The 15,710-nt window shown below is 37.4% G+C and overlaps 1 protein-coding gene across 1 annotated transcript in view; it reads right to left on the bottom strand.

Annotated features, from left to right (window-relative positions):
- CWF19L2 (CWF19 like cell cycle control factor 2) overlaps positions 1-15,710 on the bottom strand; it is a 158,895-nt gene that overhangs the window by 94,616 nt on the left and 48,569 nt on the right. The window contains exons 7-8 of the mRNA XM_069080361.1: positions 2,916-3,031; positions 1,922-2,631 (exon numbers count right to left, since the gene is read on the bottom strand). Coding sequence (XP_068936462.1) covers positions 1,922-2,631; positions 2,916-3,031 — 826 coding nt within the window. The remainder of the gene's footprint in view (positions 1-1,921; positions 2,632-2,915; positions 3,032-15,710) is intronic.

Genomic DNA, 15,710 nt, shown 5'->3' with positions numbered 1-15,710 from the left:
TCAACCCATAAAGCTGCTGATCTTACCAAATTTCACTTCTGAAAATGATACTGGCAACTACACTTTACCACTTTCAAATTCTGGCTCTCATGATTCTAAGTTGCTCTTGTTAAAAAATATTTTATATCTAGTCTGAGACTTAGAACTAGAGCTATAAGGTTTGCAAGTCTAGACATCAGTGACCCTAATATACTCAAGCCAAAACTGCTGGAACTAAAGAAACTTACTGAAAAAAAAAAAAAGAAACTCACTGCCCATCAAAGCTGTCAAGTCAATGACCACTTATTATGCACCTACTATGAGCCACGCTTTTCGCTAATCACTGGAGATACAAATTAAGGCAAAAAATAAAAACAAAAAACAGTTCCTACCATAAGTTGCCAACAGTCCAATGAAGAAGAAAACACACAAACCACTATATACAAAAAAGATATAATACAGGATAAACTTGAAAAAAAAAATCAGAGAAGGAAGGTACTAGCATTAAGGGGGGCCAGAAAAGGCTTCTTATATACAGAGTTTAATAAAATGAATTTGGAAATAAAAAATAGAGTTCATCTTATTGTAACCAATTTATCATCTTTTAATAACAGACTGAGAATGTCATGTGCTAGAAATCTGAATTACTCATAATAGGTCACGGATAAAACTAAACAAATTAAATTAACAAAATTTATAATGAAGGAAATTCCACCATCAGAATCTGTCAAGCTCCTTTTGGACTCTAATTCTATACTTCAAAGTATTAGCTACTACCTTCCCAGGAAATGACACAAATCATCTATAAATCTGATAACTTCACCATCTGTAGCTTCATCCAATTTGCTAATAAAAATGATAAAAACCTCAAGGTTGAGGGCAGAACCCTACAGCAGGCCAATGAAGCATTCTCTCTAGATTTATTTTTTACATCAATCCATCTTTGAGCATGGTAGTTTAACTGGTACTTATCATTAAGCTCACATCTCTCAATCATATCTATAAGATAAGGACTATGGAAATCTTTTTCCTATTTGTCTCCATCAAAAATTGTAATACAGAGGTGTCAAACACAAAGTCCAAACTCACTCAGCACTCCCCAGTTCAGCCAGAACTATATTAAAATTGATTGGAAAACGTTTAACAAAATAAACTAAAATACACTAAAACATACTTAACAATTACATTTTAAAACTAAGTCAATATGCTGTCCACAGGAATCCTTATGCATGGACTGTTGTTATTCAGTCATTTCAGTCATGCCCTACTCTTCATGACCCCATCTTGGCAAAGATAATGGAGTGGTCTGCCATTTCCTTCTCAAACTCATTTATAGATGAGGAAACTGAAGCAAATAGGGTTAAGTGACTTGTCTAGGGTCACACAGCTAATAAGTGTCTGAGGCCAAATTTTAACTCAGGAAGATGAGCATTCCTGACTTCAAGCCTGGCACTCTATCCACTGCACCATCTAGCTACCCATGCATGGATTAGTGGCCCCCATTTCTATTTGAGTCTGACACCACTGAAATAATGCATTTATTTAGACTTACTCAGCAAGTACCAGTGATTAAATCAACCATGAAATTTCTTTTAATACCCAGGATTAGTTATAAAATTACAAGACCAGAACGGAATTTAATTACCTGAGATCACAACAGTAAAACTAGGCTTATATGATTACTGTTCATTTAACCTGATTTAATTGTACAACTCTGATATTCAACATAATCCATAAACCCAATGTCTTTATCTTATTACAGTTTAATAATTATTTTATAAGCATAGATTTATATAACTTATCTCCTCCGTTATACTACAGGAAATTTAAGGACGCATACCTCATTCACTAATAGGTACTTCAAACACTCAGTGAGTTACTGAGTTTCATGGGCCTTCAATAAATATTAAGTAACCAAAATGAAAAACAAATCATAAAATACCCTGATAACGAAGTCTTAGTTTCCTGTAGAAATTCTCTTTTTTCAGGGGGAGGACTTGGATTTTCTTCCTGTGATTTTTCTTTCATGTTCTTTGAAATTTCTTGAATATCCGCAGTACTTCTAATGGGTTTAAATAACTTTTGATCTGAATTCTGCTTCTCCCCTTCCCTCTTTTCATGGCTCCATGAGAATGAAATTTGTTCAGTGCTTTCATCAGGTTTTAGAAAATTATGATTCAAAGAGTTTTGACCTAACAATGCTGAGGAGCTAGGTGGTTCAGAATCTCTACTATGAAATGATAATTCATCATCTTCAGAAGGTCTCAAGAATTTATGTTTGATATGTCCAAGTAAAGAAAAGTCTTGTTTTTTCCTTGAGTCATAATCTTTTCTCAGTTGATATGATTCACTTCTATCTGGTTCTATAAATCGTGACCTACTGTCTCTCTCATCTCTTCTAGATTTATCTTTACTAGATACTTGATCACTTGTTATAGTTACTTTGCTATAACTGCCACCTGAATATTCACTACAAGTGTCCCTCTTGGTATTGTCTATAACATGTTTCTCCATGTTTTGTTTTTTGCTTTCTTGAGCACTCTGGTCTTTATCTAAGTATCTTGACTTTCTCCACCGTTCTCTTCCATAGTTGTCACTTTTTGATGCTGCTTTTCTAGCTTCTTCCAATCTCAACTGAAATGTCTCCATTGACTATGAAAAAAAAAGAAATATGTATTTTTAAAATGTTTTAAAGTTAAACTTTGAAATAATTTAAGCCTATTTGTCTCTAAGATTCATGGTAACAATATCACGAACTCATTTTATATGCTAACAATTCTGAGTATAAATGTCTTCACCAGAAAGAGAATTCCAAATTTAAAATGAAGTTTCAATCAAAAGTCTTCATGGCAGACAATAGTAACAAAAGTAAAAGGACTTTAGTTAATTTCCTTCAATTTTCAAAAAAAAAATTTCCTCAAAAAAGAGATACTTACCCCATATCTTTCTGCTACAACATCCTCAAAATTTCTATTTTGTTTCTCAGCTTGTTCTTTCATTCTTTGGTAGGATTTTTTAAGCCAACTTAATCCACCATCTTCTACCACTGAAACTAGAGGGCAAACAAAAAAAATTAAATTTGAAATTGTACTTTAATGTGGTTTAAATTATTACCTCTGTAATCTATATTTCCAAAAAGATAGTTAACTGAGGACTCTTAGACAATCAGATCTTTAAATATACATACTGTAATATTCAAAATGTCAAAAGAATGTAAGAAAAGCCTCCATATCTCAGCTCACTATTAGAACTTCTTATGGTGAACTTTGGGGAGCGCATGGATAATAGCTACATGATGAGTTCCAATCTGCATTGTTGGAGGAAATTAACTCCACTGTCTAGATCACAAATCTATTGAATCATTAGAGTATTTTAACCTATCAACTCACCATTTGTGAGAAACAAATGTGATAATGCAGGTAAAGTACATTAAAAACCTTAAAGCACTACATTCATGTCAGTTGTTTTTAGAATTCAATCCAATTCAACAAATTAAGAGTTTAATAAATGTAATGTAGGATGACAAACTTTGGGGAATGTGAGCATGTATATGACCTAGTGCCAGCATGAAGATATTTACAATACAGTAGCAGATATGAGAGAGAGAAAAAGGCATCTATGGGACAAACAAAATAAAATGCTATAGGAGTTCAAAAAAGGTGAAAATTAGTGGAAATCAGTGGGCAAATTATTCTATTCAGGGGGAAAATGAACAAAAGATTCAAGGAAGAAATCATATTTTGTTTGGGTATTGAAGAACGGGTTGAATTTCAATAGTAACACATCAATTAATCAATAAGCATTAACACATACTATGTGCCAAATACTGTGCAAAGCTCTATGAATACAAAGGACAAAAACCAAACAAAAAAAAACAATTCCTGCCTCTAAAGAATTTATATTCTAGGGGCAGCCAGGTGGCTCAGCGAGTAAGAGCTTCAGCTCCAGTGCTGGGGATCAAATCCTGGGCTCAGATACTCAGCACCACACCCAAAAATAACTGGCCATGTAACCTTGAGCAAGTTACTTAACCCCGATTGCTTTAAAAAAAAAAAGAATTTATATTCTATAGGAGAAGTCAACATTATACAGATAAATTTTTTAAAATATCCAAAAAAGGGGGTCGAATAACAGAAAGGAGAAGAAAACAGGACTATTAGCACTAGGACCTGAGAGAAGTAAGAAAGAAGAATTTTAAGCTAAAAGTCACAAGGAAACTAGGGATTCTAAACAGCAAAAGTGAAGAGGTAGTATTTTCCAGACTTGGTAAATGGACTATGCAAAGACAAATAGATGATTTGTCAAATAAGCAACAAGAAGTACAGTTCATACCAAGACAAGGTCAAAATGGGTACATGATTTACACATAAAGGGCAATATCATAAGCAAATTAGGAGAGCATGGAATAATTTACCTTATCAGCTCTATGAATAAGGGAAGAATTTAGGACCAAACAAGATACAGAGAAAATTAACATAAAACAGATAATTCTGATTATATAAAATTTAAAAAGATGGAAAGGTGGGAAGGGGCCATAGAATTTGGAACTCAAAACTTTTATGCAAAAAACTGTTTTAACATGTAAATGGGGAAAAAATAAAATATTTTTTAAAAAGGACAGTCTGGCTGATCCAAGTATTGCTATATGGTAACCTGAAAAGCTAAATTGGAGTCAGGTTGTAAAAACCTTTAAATACCAATCAGAGAAGTTTGTATTTAATCCTATAAAGAATAGGCTGAGGGATGGGGAGAGGTGACGGGGGACATACAGATCTGGGGACCTCAGCATAGAGATGATCACTGAATCTATGGGAGTTGATGAGTGAAATGGCATACAGAGAGAAGAAAATATGATCTAGGATAGAGCCCTTTGGGACAACCACAATTAGTGGACATGACCTGGACAAAGATCCAACTAAGATGGAGTGGTCAGAACAGTAAAAAGAACCAAGATAGAACAATATCCCAGTATCTCAGAGAGAAGAAAGCATCAAAGAGAAAGTGTTCAATAGTGCAAAGACTGCAGACAGGTCAAGAAGGATTAAGATTGAGAAAAGGTCATGGGGCAGCTAGGTGGCATAGTGAGTAAGAGCGCCGGCCCCAGAATCGGGAGGACCCGGGATTGGTTCCAGCCTCAGATACTTAACACCCACATTAAAAAAAAAAACTGGCCATGTAACCTTGGGCAAGTTACTTAACCTCAATCGCTTTAAAAAAAAAAAGTCATTAAATTTGGCAACTGAGAGATTACTGGCAAATGAGAAGAACAGTTTCAGCTGAATGATGAAGTCAAAAGTCAGATTATAGAGAGTTAAGAAAAATGAGAGGAAGTTGAGGCGACTATTGTAGATAGCCTTCTCAAGAAGTTTTGCCATAATTAATAGGGAAATATGTTGGGGCGGCCAGGTAGCACAGTGAATAAGAGCACTGGCCCCAGAGTCAGGATGGTTGGGTTTGAATCCAGGCTCAGACACTTAGCACCCACGCAGAAACACCTGGCTGTGTAACCTTGAGCAAGTTATTTAACCCCAATTGCTTAAAAAAAAAAAAGAGGGAAATATGTAGAACAGGCAGTAGTGGGGGTAGATAGATCAAGAGAGGGTATTTTGAGGATGGTGAAGACATGGGCAGGTTTGCAGACAGCAAGGAAGCAGTGAATAGACATGGAAAGATAGAAGATAAGAGACAGAACAGGGTAACAAAGAGAATAATCTGCCAGAGAAGATGGGATAGAATGAGATCACTTGGTGTAATGGCAAGCAAAGTAGTACTTTGCAACTTGTTCCAGCTATTGCAGTGCCTTTGAACCTCACCTTTGATTGTATCAAAACTCTTTGTTGGAAACAGTATATTATATATTATATATTTTATATATATTTAATATGTTATATATAGAATATATATTTATTTATTGTATATATAATATATAAATGTATACATTGTGTTGACCTTAATAGACCTAAGGGAGTTTGGAGACCTTTCCTGTCCTTAACAGGCCTAATGTCATCACGTGGAGCCCACTGTGGGAGGAGCTTGCCAAAAGAGCATAACAGGAGGAACGGGAATGGTGGGACAGGAAGGAGCAGAGCAGAGCAGAGCAGAGCAGAGCAAAAGTCAAGCAGAGCTGGGACCAGCAGAACTGAGAGGGAGAATGCTTGTGATTTCAGTGCTCTGTTGATTTGTGTTACTTTCTACGAGCTGAGAGAGAGAATGTGATGTCGGCACGCTGTAGCACTCTATTATTCTGTCAGACAAAAGCACCCTGTCTGTTGTTCTTAGTCAGAAGTCCTGAAAGAAGACTGTTGCTGTTACAGAAGCCCTGAAAGAGGATTTTACTATTGTTACAGAACTGTTGATTTGTGTTTAAATTCTCAGAAGTACTGATCTGTGTTACTTTGTCAGACAGAAAGTGAATTGAGATGATAGTGCTGGCAATGTGTGTAAATATTGCTGTAGCTCTGTTAAGCTTAATGGGTATAAATATTGTTGTAGCTCTGTTAAGCTTTGTCTTCCTAGAAACAGAAACTTTGAAGAGCTTGGAGTGGAGCAGCCCCCATAAGGTGAGGTATAAAACAGGAGCAGAGAGCTGCCTAAGTGTGAGTCCAGGCAAGAGCTGGAAGAGCTCTGTCAATCCAGGCAAGAGTTGGGTGAATCCAAGCAAGAGCTGGGGGCAGTCAGCCCCTAGAAGAGGAGCTGTGGAGTTTCGAAGTCAGCCTCAAGTTGAAATGAAAGAAGACTTTACGTGAGTATTCTGTATTGGCTGATGAGATTGTGATTTACTGTGACCTAGGAGTGGGTGGTGTTTGTACTTTCTGCTACCCCTTAAGGATGATTGGAAGTCAGCCACAAGTCAAAACAAAAGAAAGCTTTACTTGGACACTCTGTATTGACTAAGGAGATTGTAACTTACTGAATGATATATTTTGTTTAAGATTATGTTGCCACCTTAGTAATAAGTTGTTATGCTGTGAATGTTGTGCTTTAGTTTCTTGAATGTTATGCTTTAGTTTATTTCTGAATAGAGAGTTCACTATACTATGAAATTAGATCCTTAAAGTTATTCACAGCAGCAGTCCTCAGGAGAGCTGCTAGTGATTGGCTTTACACTTGGGCATATAGACGAGTTCATCTTCTCAAGAAAAGCCACCTCTTCTTGTGAGGGGGTAAAAAGGAAAATAACAATTTGAAGGTATTTGGGTACTGAATTAAGGAGGAGAAGAAAGGAGGGAGCTCTGGATAATAGGCCTTTTTTTTTCTTTAGTAAAATATAGGGGAAGGTTCTCAACTGAAAGGGTATGGGTAGGGGAGTCAATGGTGTTTGAGGAGGGCTAAAAGATTTAGAAAAGTCACTGTGGTGAGTAAGACAGTGAACCAAATAGCACGTTGTAAAAGGACTGCCTTGTTATAGTTAAGGCCTAGTTGAGATTATGTAGCATATGTTCATAGTACACCTAGTCAACAGTTTTATAATATTTTCCAGCTTTGTTCAGAAGCATATGAGTGGGAATGAAGGCAGCAAGTGGTGGAAATAATCTCACACTGAGGTTAGAAAGGGCAAGATCTTCAATAGTTTAAGAGGAAAGGGGACCAGAAAGAAGAGAACAATATAGACTTGAATTGGCTGGGGTCAAAACTGGAAAGAACTAACTTTCCTGGTCTGTAAAGTAGAAACACTGAATCAGGAAGAATTGTGGATCATAGCTTTAGGGCAGAAAGGGACCTTAAAGGGCATCTAGTCCAACCCTGTCATTTTGCAAATACAGAAACCGAAATGAAGAAAGGCTAAGTGAATTATTCAAAGTCACAATTATAGCAATCATTAAATCAGAACTTGAACCTGGATTCCACTGAATGACTCAATACAGAGTTCTTAACCTTTCGTATGTCATAGATCCCTCTTGTAGTCTGATAAAAGTTTTTGGCCCCCTTCTCAGAATATTTTTAAATGCAAAAAAATAAAATAAAATACACAAGATTACAAAGGAAACCAATTATACTGAAACTGAAATATGGACAATTATCAAAATATTTTAAAAATAAATTCATGGGTGGCAGGTTAAGAATCACTGGATTAGACAATCTCAAATAACACCTTAAGCAAAGCTTACTGCTAGTTATGTGCTTGCACATAGAGCTAAGCCCTTAAGCGCATTAAAAAAAAAGAAAAGCAATTTAAACTATTTACATAAAATGTTACTTTGAGTTCTGGGGAGAACTGTTTTAAGAATTTTCTAGTTCCAAACTTATTTACCTCCTTACTGTCTTATGTGCGGTGACCAGAGGATACAGGCCTATGATTTCACCAGTGTGGAAACTCCTGCTATATAAAGTATATAAACTCTCTCCACTGATACAGACTTCAATTCCTCCACATACTTTTAGACAGCTTTCATGAGTTGTTATGGCAAGAGGAAAAAAACAAACCCAACAATTCAGTCTCCAACTTCCAGTGATAAACTTCTACGAACACAGGCTGGCTCTCTAACAGACACACATTTCCATCATCAGGCCTATAGGACTATCAGAGTTTGTGTTCCACTGACACACAGCCTTAGAAAACCCAGGGTCATGACGAGACATGAGGACTAGGATTTAACAAAGGTATTAGTAACCAATAATATATGGCTACAAATTATAGGGACTCCAAGGAAAAAAAAACTACTACTTTTAAAAAATTTTGCCTATCAGTTGTTGTCCTTCATTCTCGGAGAGGACCAAAATGGTATCACTATGCTAAAGTCAAGTTACCATGGGTCAGACCAAGATGAGCTATGAATGTTCTACCACAGGTCAGGCACAATTAGTTCATGTGAACATTTGGGGTGGATTCTCTAAATTTACGCATCTCACATTTCTTTTGAGCTACTTCAATTCTGCTTTGTTCACAGAGTATTATACCTTCTCTGATGTTGGCACACCATGCTGAGTGGTCCTGTGCCAGTGTCTCCCATGTCAAACAATCAATTCTAAAGTTCTTGAGAGAGACCTTAAGAGTGTCCTTGTATCACTTCTTCTGACCACCATGCAAATGCTTGTCCTGCGTGAGTTTTCCATAAAACAGTCTTTTTGTCAAGCATACGTTTTACATTCAAACAACATCACCAGCCTACCGGAGATGTGCTCTCCAAAGTAGAGTTTGAATGCTTGGCAGCATAGAAATTAATCAAATATCAAATAACTTAATATGTAAAGGGCTTTGCAAACCTTAAAGCACTACATAAATGCTAGTTATTTCTACTAATAATCATGCAAATCCATTAGTAACAAACATTTTCAAACCAATTCCATCACCATATAAATAAAATTATTTCTTAGATTCTAGTGTCATATAATGTAGTGATTATATACCCTATTCACAATAGAGTACATTAATCCCATATTAGAAATAATAGTGACTAAATGTTTGCTAGTGATATGATCAAAATTTATTTCCAATTCTTTAATATTAGGAGAAAGTAACAAGAGGGGGAAAAAATCAAGTGATTCTTAGCAATTATTTTGGGTATACTAAAAACTATTTGGGGGTGGCTAGGTGGCGCAGAGAATAGAGCATTGGCCCTGGAGTCTAGAGGACCTGAGTTCAAATCCGGCCTCAGACACTTAACACTTACTAGCCATGTGACCTTGGGCAAGTCATTTAACCCCAATTGCCCTGCCCTCCCCCCTCCAAAAAGCAAAAACACAAAACTACTTATTAATAGAGGGTAAAAAAACATGCCACAAAAAATCAACAGGAAATATTAATGGGTCAAGATGGTCTATGAACAACATTCTCCACTAACTGCAATGTAATAAAGATTTCTGCTAAGGAAATGGAAGAAAATTGGCTGTCATTTTTTATTAGGATTTCAAAGAATTACTAAATTGTGAAGCAAAATATGAATTCTATATGTAATACAAGAAATAATGCTGTGCAGTTAATAATTAATTTCCTTAACCTTTCCAAATAATTGTTTACACATGCATTTAATTATCTCTCAAAAAACTAAAATCAAATTTATTATCTTATGAATATGATGTCAAATTATGTCTCTAGCCCTAATCCCTACTCCCTAACTCCAGTCCCATATTACTAACTGCCTCCTGTTCATCTTCTATCTGGATGCCCTACAGGCATTTCAAACTCAGCATATGCAAAAAAAGAACTAATTATACCATTATACTCACTCTGCAAAAAAAAAAAAAATCCCATTTCTAAACTATACCTTTTCTATTGGTGACACCATCTTTCTTCCAGTTCTGCAGGTTCAAAAACACTGGTGACATGCTTGACGCTTCCTGTTCCCTAATCCCCATAGCTAATCAATTACCAAGTTTTAACAATTCTACCTTTACAACATCTCTTGCACTTGTCTTCTCCATTCACACAGTCTCTAACATAATTCAACACTTTTATCACCTTTTGCCCAGACTACTGCAACAGCTTTCTAATAAGGCTTCATACCTCCAGTCTCTCCCTTCCTTTAGTCATACTCCGTATAGCTGCCAAAGTTATAGTCCTACAACATATGTGTGACCATAATTTCTTCTACTCAACAACATTTAATTATATTCTATTGGCTGTAGGATAACACACAAAATCTTCATCTATCACTTAGAACCCTCTATAATCCAGCTTCCATATAACTTTTGGGTCCTATTCCTACTCTTCCCCTTCACACACACTACAATTTAGTCAAACAGACCTATTATTCATTCAACATACATATCATTCCATCTCTGGACTCCATATTTTTCCACAAGCTGTTCCCATTACTGGAATGAAATTCTACCTCACTCCTACCTCATAAGATACCAAATTTCCTTGAAAACACAATTCAGATGCTGCCTCCTTTTCTTAATCACCTCAGTTTTGAGAACTCTTGAAATTATTTTGTATATTCTCTCTACTAGAATGACAGCAAAGACTATTTCATTTTTGACCTGGTATTCATAGAGCTATTACAATGCCTTGCATATGATAGGCACACTGAAGACAACTAGGTGGAATGGTGGATATAGTGTGGGACTTGGGAGTCAAGAAGACCTGAGGTCAAATCCTGCCCCATATACTTATGAGTTACATTGCCCTAGGCAAGTCATTTAATCTCTCTTATCCTCAGTTCCCTCAGCTATTAAATGAAGATAATAACAGCACCTTCTTCAGAGGGCTATTGTGCAGATCAAATAAAATAACCTATGTAAAGCACTTTGCAAACTTTAAAGCATTATGTAAATGCTACAATTATCAGAGGCAATTAATAAGTGTTAGTTGAATTGATTTTAACAGTTAAACAGGTACCCATCCTGAATTAAAAGAAAATTTAACAAGTAATTTTTTTAATGTTAAAAGATATTTTTAAAAGTCAGAATAAATTTTGGACCTATTGCTACAATAATTAGTACTATGATATGTTTGTAATTCCAGCCCTTGTTTGTTACTATTATTTGCTTAGTCTTACAGAACACCAAAATTAATATTTTACCTGTGAAAAGCTATATATACTTTTCATATAACTATCACACACATTACCATGTTTGTGACTAACAAACACCCTTTTAAACAAGTAGAGCAAGTATATTATTATCCCCATTCTACAACTCAGAAAACTAAGTCAGGGTTAAGTGAGTTACCCTGAGCCACACAGCAAATAAGGCCATGCCATCAGAATACAAGCACATACCAAGGTGCAAAAGACTTTTTGTACAGACTGAGTTGCATTTCTGGCTGTGGTCTGAGATCCAAAAGTCTCATGAAAAGATTGCCTACAGCTTGAACAATTTTTAGCCACTGGCAAAGAATTGGAAATTAAGGGGGTGCCCATCAATTTGGGAATGGCTGAACAAGTTGTGGTATATGCATGTTATGGAATACTATTGTGCTATAAGAAACGAGGAGCAGGCAGTCTTCATATTTACCTGGAGAGGCTTAAAAGAACTGATGCTGAGTGAGAAGAGTAGAACCAGGAGAAATTTGTACACAATTACAGACACAACATATGTGTGATGACCAACTTTGATAGACTGGACTCTTCTCAGCAATGCAGTGATATAAGTCAATCCCGAAAGACTCATGATGGAGAGAAAAATGTGCATCTAGAGAAAGAACTAAGTTTATATCCAGGTGGAAGCAAAATACCTGATCTTTTTCGTTCTCTTATTTGGTTTTATGTCCTCTTTACCATTTTTCATTCCAGCTGGTACAATCCGTCCTTATAACCTGACCAATGTATAATGTTAAAGTATTTACAGATCCTATACTTGACCATAAGCCACTATGGGGGGGAAGGGGAGGGAAGGGGAGGGAAGGGGAGGGAAGGGGACAAAATGTGAAATTCAAGGAATTGTGGAATTGAATCCTGTAAACTAAAAGGAAACAAACAAATTAATTTTTAAAAAACTGGAAAAAAAAGAAAATACTTTTGACTTTATTGACCCCCCAGGAGGCCTTAGGGGTATGTGTGTATCTATACACATACATACATACACACACACACTCACACACATATATGTGTGTGTGTATGTATACCTTAAAAATTGTTGTTTAGTCATTCTCAGTCATATACAATGCCTTGTGACCCTATCTAGGGTTTTCTTGGCAAAGATATGGAGTGGTTTGCTATTTACTTCTCCAGCTTATTTTACAAATGAGGAAACTGAGGCAAACAGGCTTAAATGATATTGCCAGGGAAATAGTTAGTAAATGTCTGAGACTGAATTTGAACTCTGGTCTTCCTTACTCCAGGCCTGGCACTTTATCCACTGTACCACCTAACTGACCTTTAGGTAAAAGTTTGACAAAATAAATTAAAATACAACACACAAAAAAATAAATAAATAAAATTTTTAGCCACAACACCAAAACCACCAAACTAAGTTTGCATTGCTCTACATCAGTATAAATATTCAAACCAACTTATGCAAAGAAGCATAAGGCAGAATACATCAACACAGTGTGACAACTCAATATACTATTTAATTTCAAACACAATGAGGAAAAGCATAATGTACATGGGGTGAGGTCAAGATGATAGCATGAAAAGAAGCATTTTTCCCCTAGTTTATACAGCTCCTCTATAACAATCTAGAAACACACAAGATTGGGAAAACTAAGTTTTTTGGTGTTTTTTTTTTTAATTTGGTAGAGTGGTTTTCTTTTCCTATATCTCTTACAAAAACAATGTCATAACAGACTGACAACTGACAAATTTCCTTAGTTTCCTGTTCCTCTGGTTCATTTATACAAGCTAGGTGTTCTACTGCTTCATCAAGAATAGACATAGAGGCTGTTGCCAGCTGCTACTGCTATTGCTGTACCTGAGACATGGGTGGTGCCAGCTCAGCCCACCACATGGCCTGATCAGCCACATGGCATTTTTAATAAAGGGTCCATTCTAAAATTATTACTTGGGTCTTGCTCACATTAATCAAGATAATGTATTGCATTTGGAGGCCCCAGTGAGATTTGACAGCATTCTGTGTTGCTGTCCAAGGCCCAAGATCCTCACCTGGCCTCAGAAGATGGAGGCCCCTCAACTTTGACTTCCTTGAGCAGCCGACATCTGAAATTTTCTCAGAGCTCAGAACTCAAGGCTGAGAAAGTCCAGACCATCCACTGACATCGATCAGATCACATTTTGGCTCTTTGGACCCAGATCTCTGTGTCAGCCTCCGGAGGATTCAACTCCACAGTTCCTTGAGTTTCGCATTTTGTTCCCCTCCCTCCCCTCCCCCCCATGGCGGCATGTGGTCGGGTGTGGGATCTGTGAATACTTTCTCATTCTGCATTGGTCAGGTTGTGGGGACGGATTGTATCAGATGGAATGGGGAATGATGAAGAGGACATGAAGCCAGATAAGAGAAGGAGGAAGATCAGGTGTTTTGCTTCCACCTGGATATAGACTTAGTTCTTTCTGGTTCTTTCTCTGGATGCACATATTTCTCTCCATCATGAGTCTTTTGGGATTGACTTATGTCACTGCATTGCTCAGAGGGGTCCGGTCTATCAAGGTTGGTCATCACACATACGTTGTGTCTGTAATTGTGTGCAAATTTCTCCTGGCTCTACTCTTCTCACTCAGCATCAGTTTGTATAAGCCTCTCCAGGTAAATATGAAGACCCTCCACTCCTCGTTTCTTGTGGCACAGTGGTATTCCATGAAACGCATATACCGCGGTTTGTTCAGCCATTCCCCAATTGGCAAAACTTCTTTTTAGATTCTGGAACTACATGAGGCATCTGGGATTTAAAAGTGTTGCTTAAATGAAATAGGTCATTGGGATACAAGGAACTGTATGTTAATTATGATTCTTGTATAGTTTGTTTTCTTGGTTATCTTGGTGACATGTACCTGACAATGTAATTATGTCATTTTGTAAAATTGTGAGAAGAACCTCATTGTATTAACTGATCCTTGCCCTGTGTGGCTAAGAAAACTGAACTATTTGTTTGAACCTAGTCTTGCATGGCTAGAAAACTGGACCTTTACATGTAAAATTGTGTTTCTGGGAGCTCTTGTATTGTACATTTGAACTCTAGTCATCTAAGGATCATCCGGAGCCTTGGAATCTGAAAAAGACAACATCAGATGCAGACAGCTTTCCCAAGAATCTGGACCTGACTTCTATTGGGACAGCTTCTTTCCTGGAGAAATTCAACTAGAGGACCAATGGAAAAATGTGGCCCCCTCCTCTTCCTTGAGACTATGGCCTTGATTATAGGAAGTTCCTATTAGTTATATTGCTAATTGTTATGGGTCCCCACTACATGCCCTTAGGAACAAAGCTGACTGTCCTGTATGATTCGGCCAGGGTGTCAAGGGTTTGACACACGAACAAAAGAAATGGGAAATGTTGTGCCTGGTTTTCCCCACAACTCCCCTCCCCCAAGGAAGTGAGCAGACTGCCAGGTCAGCTCTGCCCTCCCCCACTGGGTCTCTGCCCTTTCCCGGTCAGCTCACCTGCACAGAAGTGGGCAGGCTTCTGGGGGAGTTCCAAGGTGTGTACTAACCAATCACTGTTTATGTAAGACCCCCTTTATAAGCTAAGGTTCTGCCCCAGATCAGGGCTGTTGCTGGCTGCTACTGCTATTGCTGTACCTGAGACATAGGTGGTGCCAGCTCAGCCCACCAAGTGGCCTGATCAGCCACATGGCATTTTTAATGAAGGGTCCGTTCTAAAATTAAAAAAAAAAAAAGAATAGACAGAGATACAAAATAAGATTTAAGGGCAAAGCACTGAAGGCATTAACTATTTATTTCAAACTTCTAGCTAGGGAATAAATGATACTGTATAAACATATTGCACTGATGACTAATTTTGGCTTACTTAGAGAGGTACAAAATGAAAAGAATTGAGGGGAAAAAAGATCCAGAGGCTTACTACCTATTTAAAAGATCAATATTTATAAAAGAAATATGAGGGGCGGCCAGGTAGCACAGTGAGTAAGAGCACCGGCCCCAGAGTCTGGATGACCTGGGATCGAATCTGGGCTCAGACACTTAGCACCACATCCAATTTCTGGCCGTGTAACCTTGAGCAAGTTACTTAACCCCAATTGCTTAGGGGCGACCAGGTGGCTCAGTGAGTAAGAGCACCGGCCCAAGAGTCAGGATGACCTAGGATAGAATCCAGGTTCAGACACTTAGCACCATACCCAGAAACACCTGGCCGTGTAACCTTGAGCAAGTTACTTAACCCCAATTGCTTAGGGGCGGCCAGGTGGCTCAGTGAGTAAGAGCACCAGCCCAAGA

Source organism: Petaurus breviceps, unplaced genomic scaffold, assembly GCF_028583685.1.
Source record: "Petaurus breviceps papuanus isolate PSGF00001 unplaced genomic scaffold, PetGlider_PUasm1.0 91133, whole genome shotgun sequence".
In the NCBI taxonomy this organism is placed as follows: Eukaryota; Metazoa; Chordata; class Mammalia; order Diprotodontia; family Petauridae; genus Petaurus; species Petaurus breviceps.
Note: the sequence above shows the minus strand (reverse complement) of the source record. Positions and strands in the feature narration are given on the sequence as shown.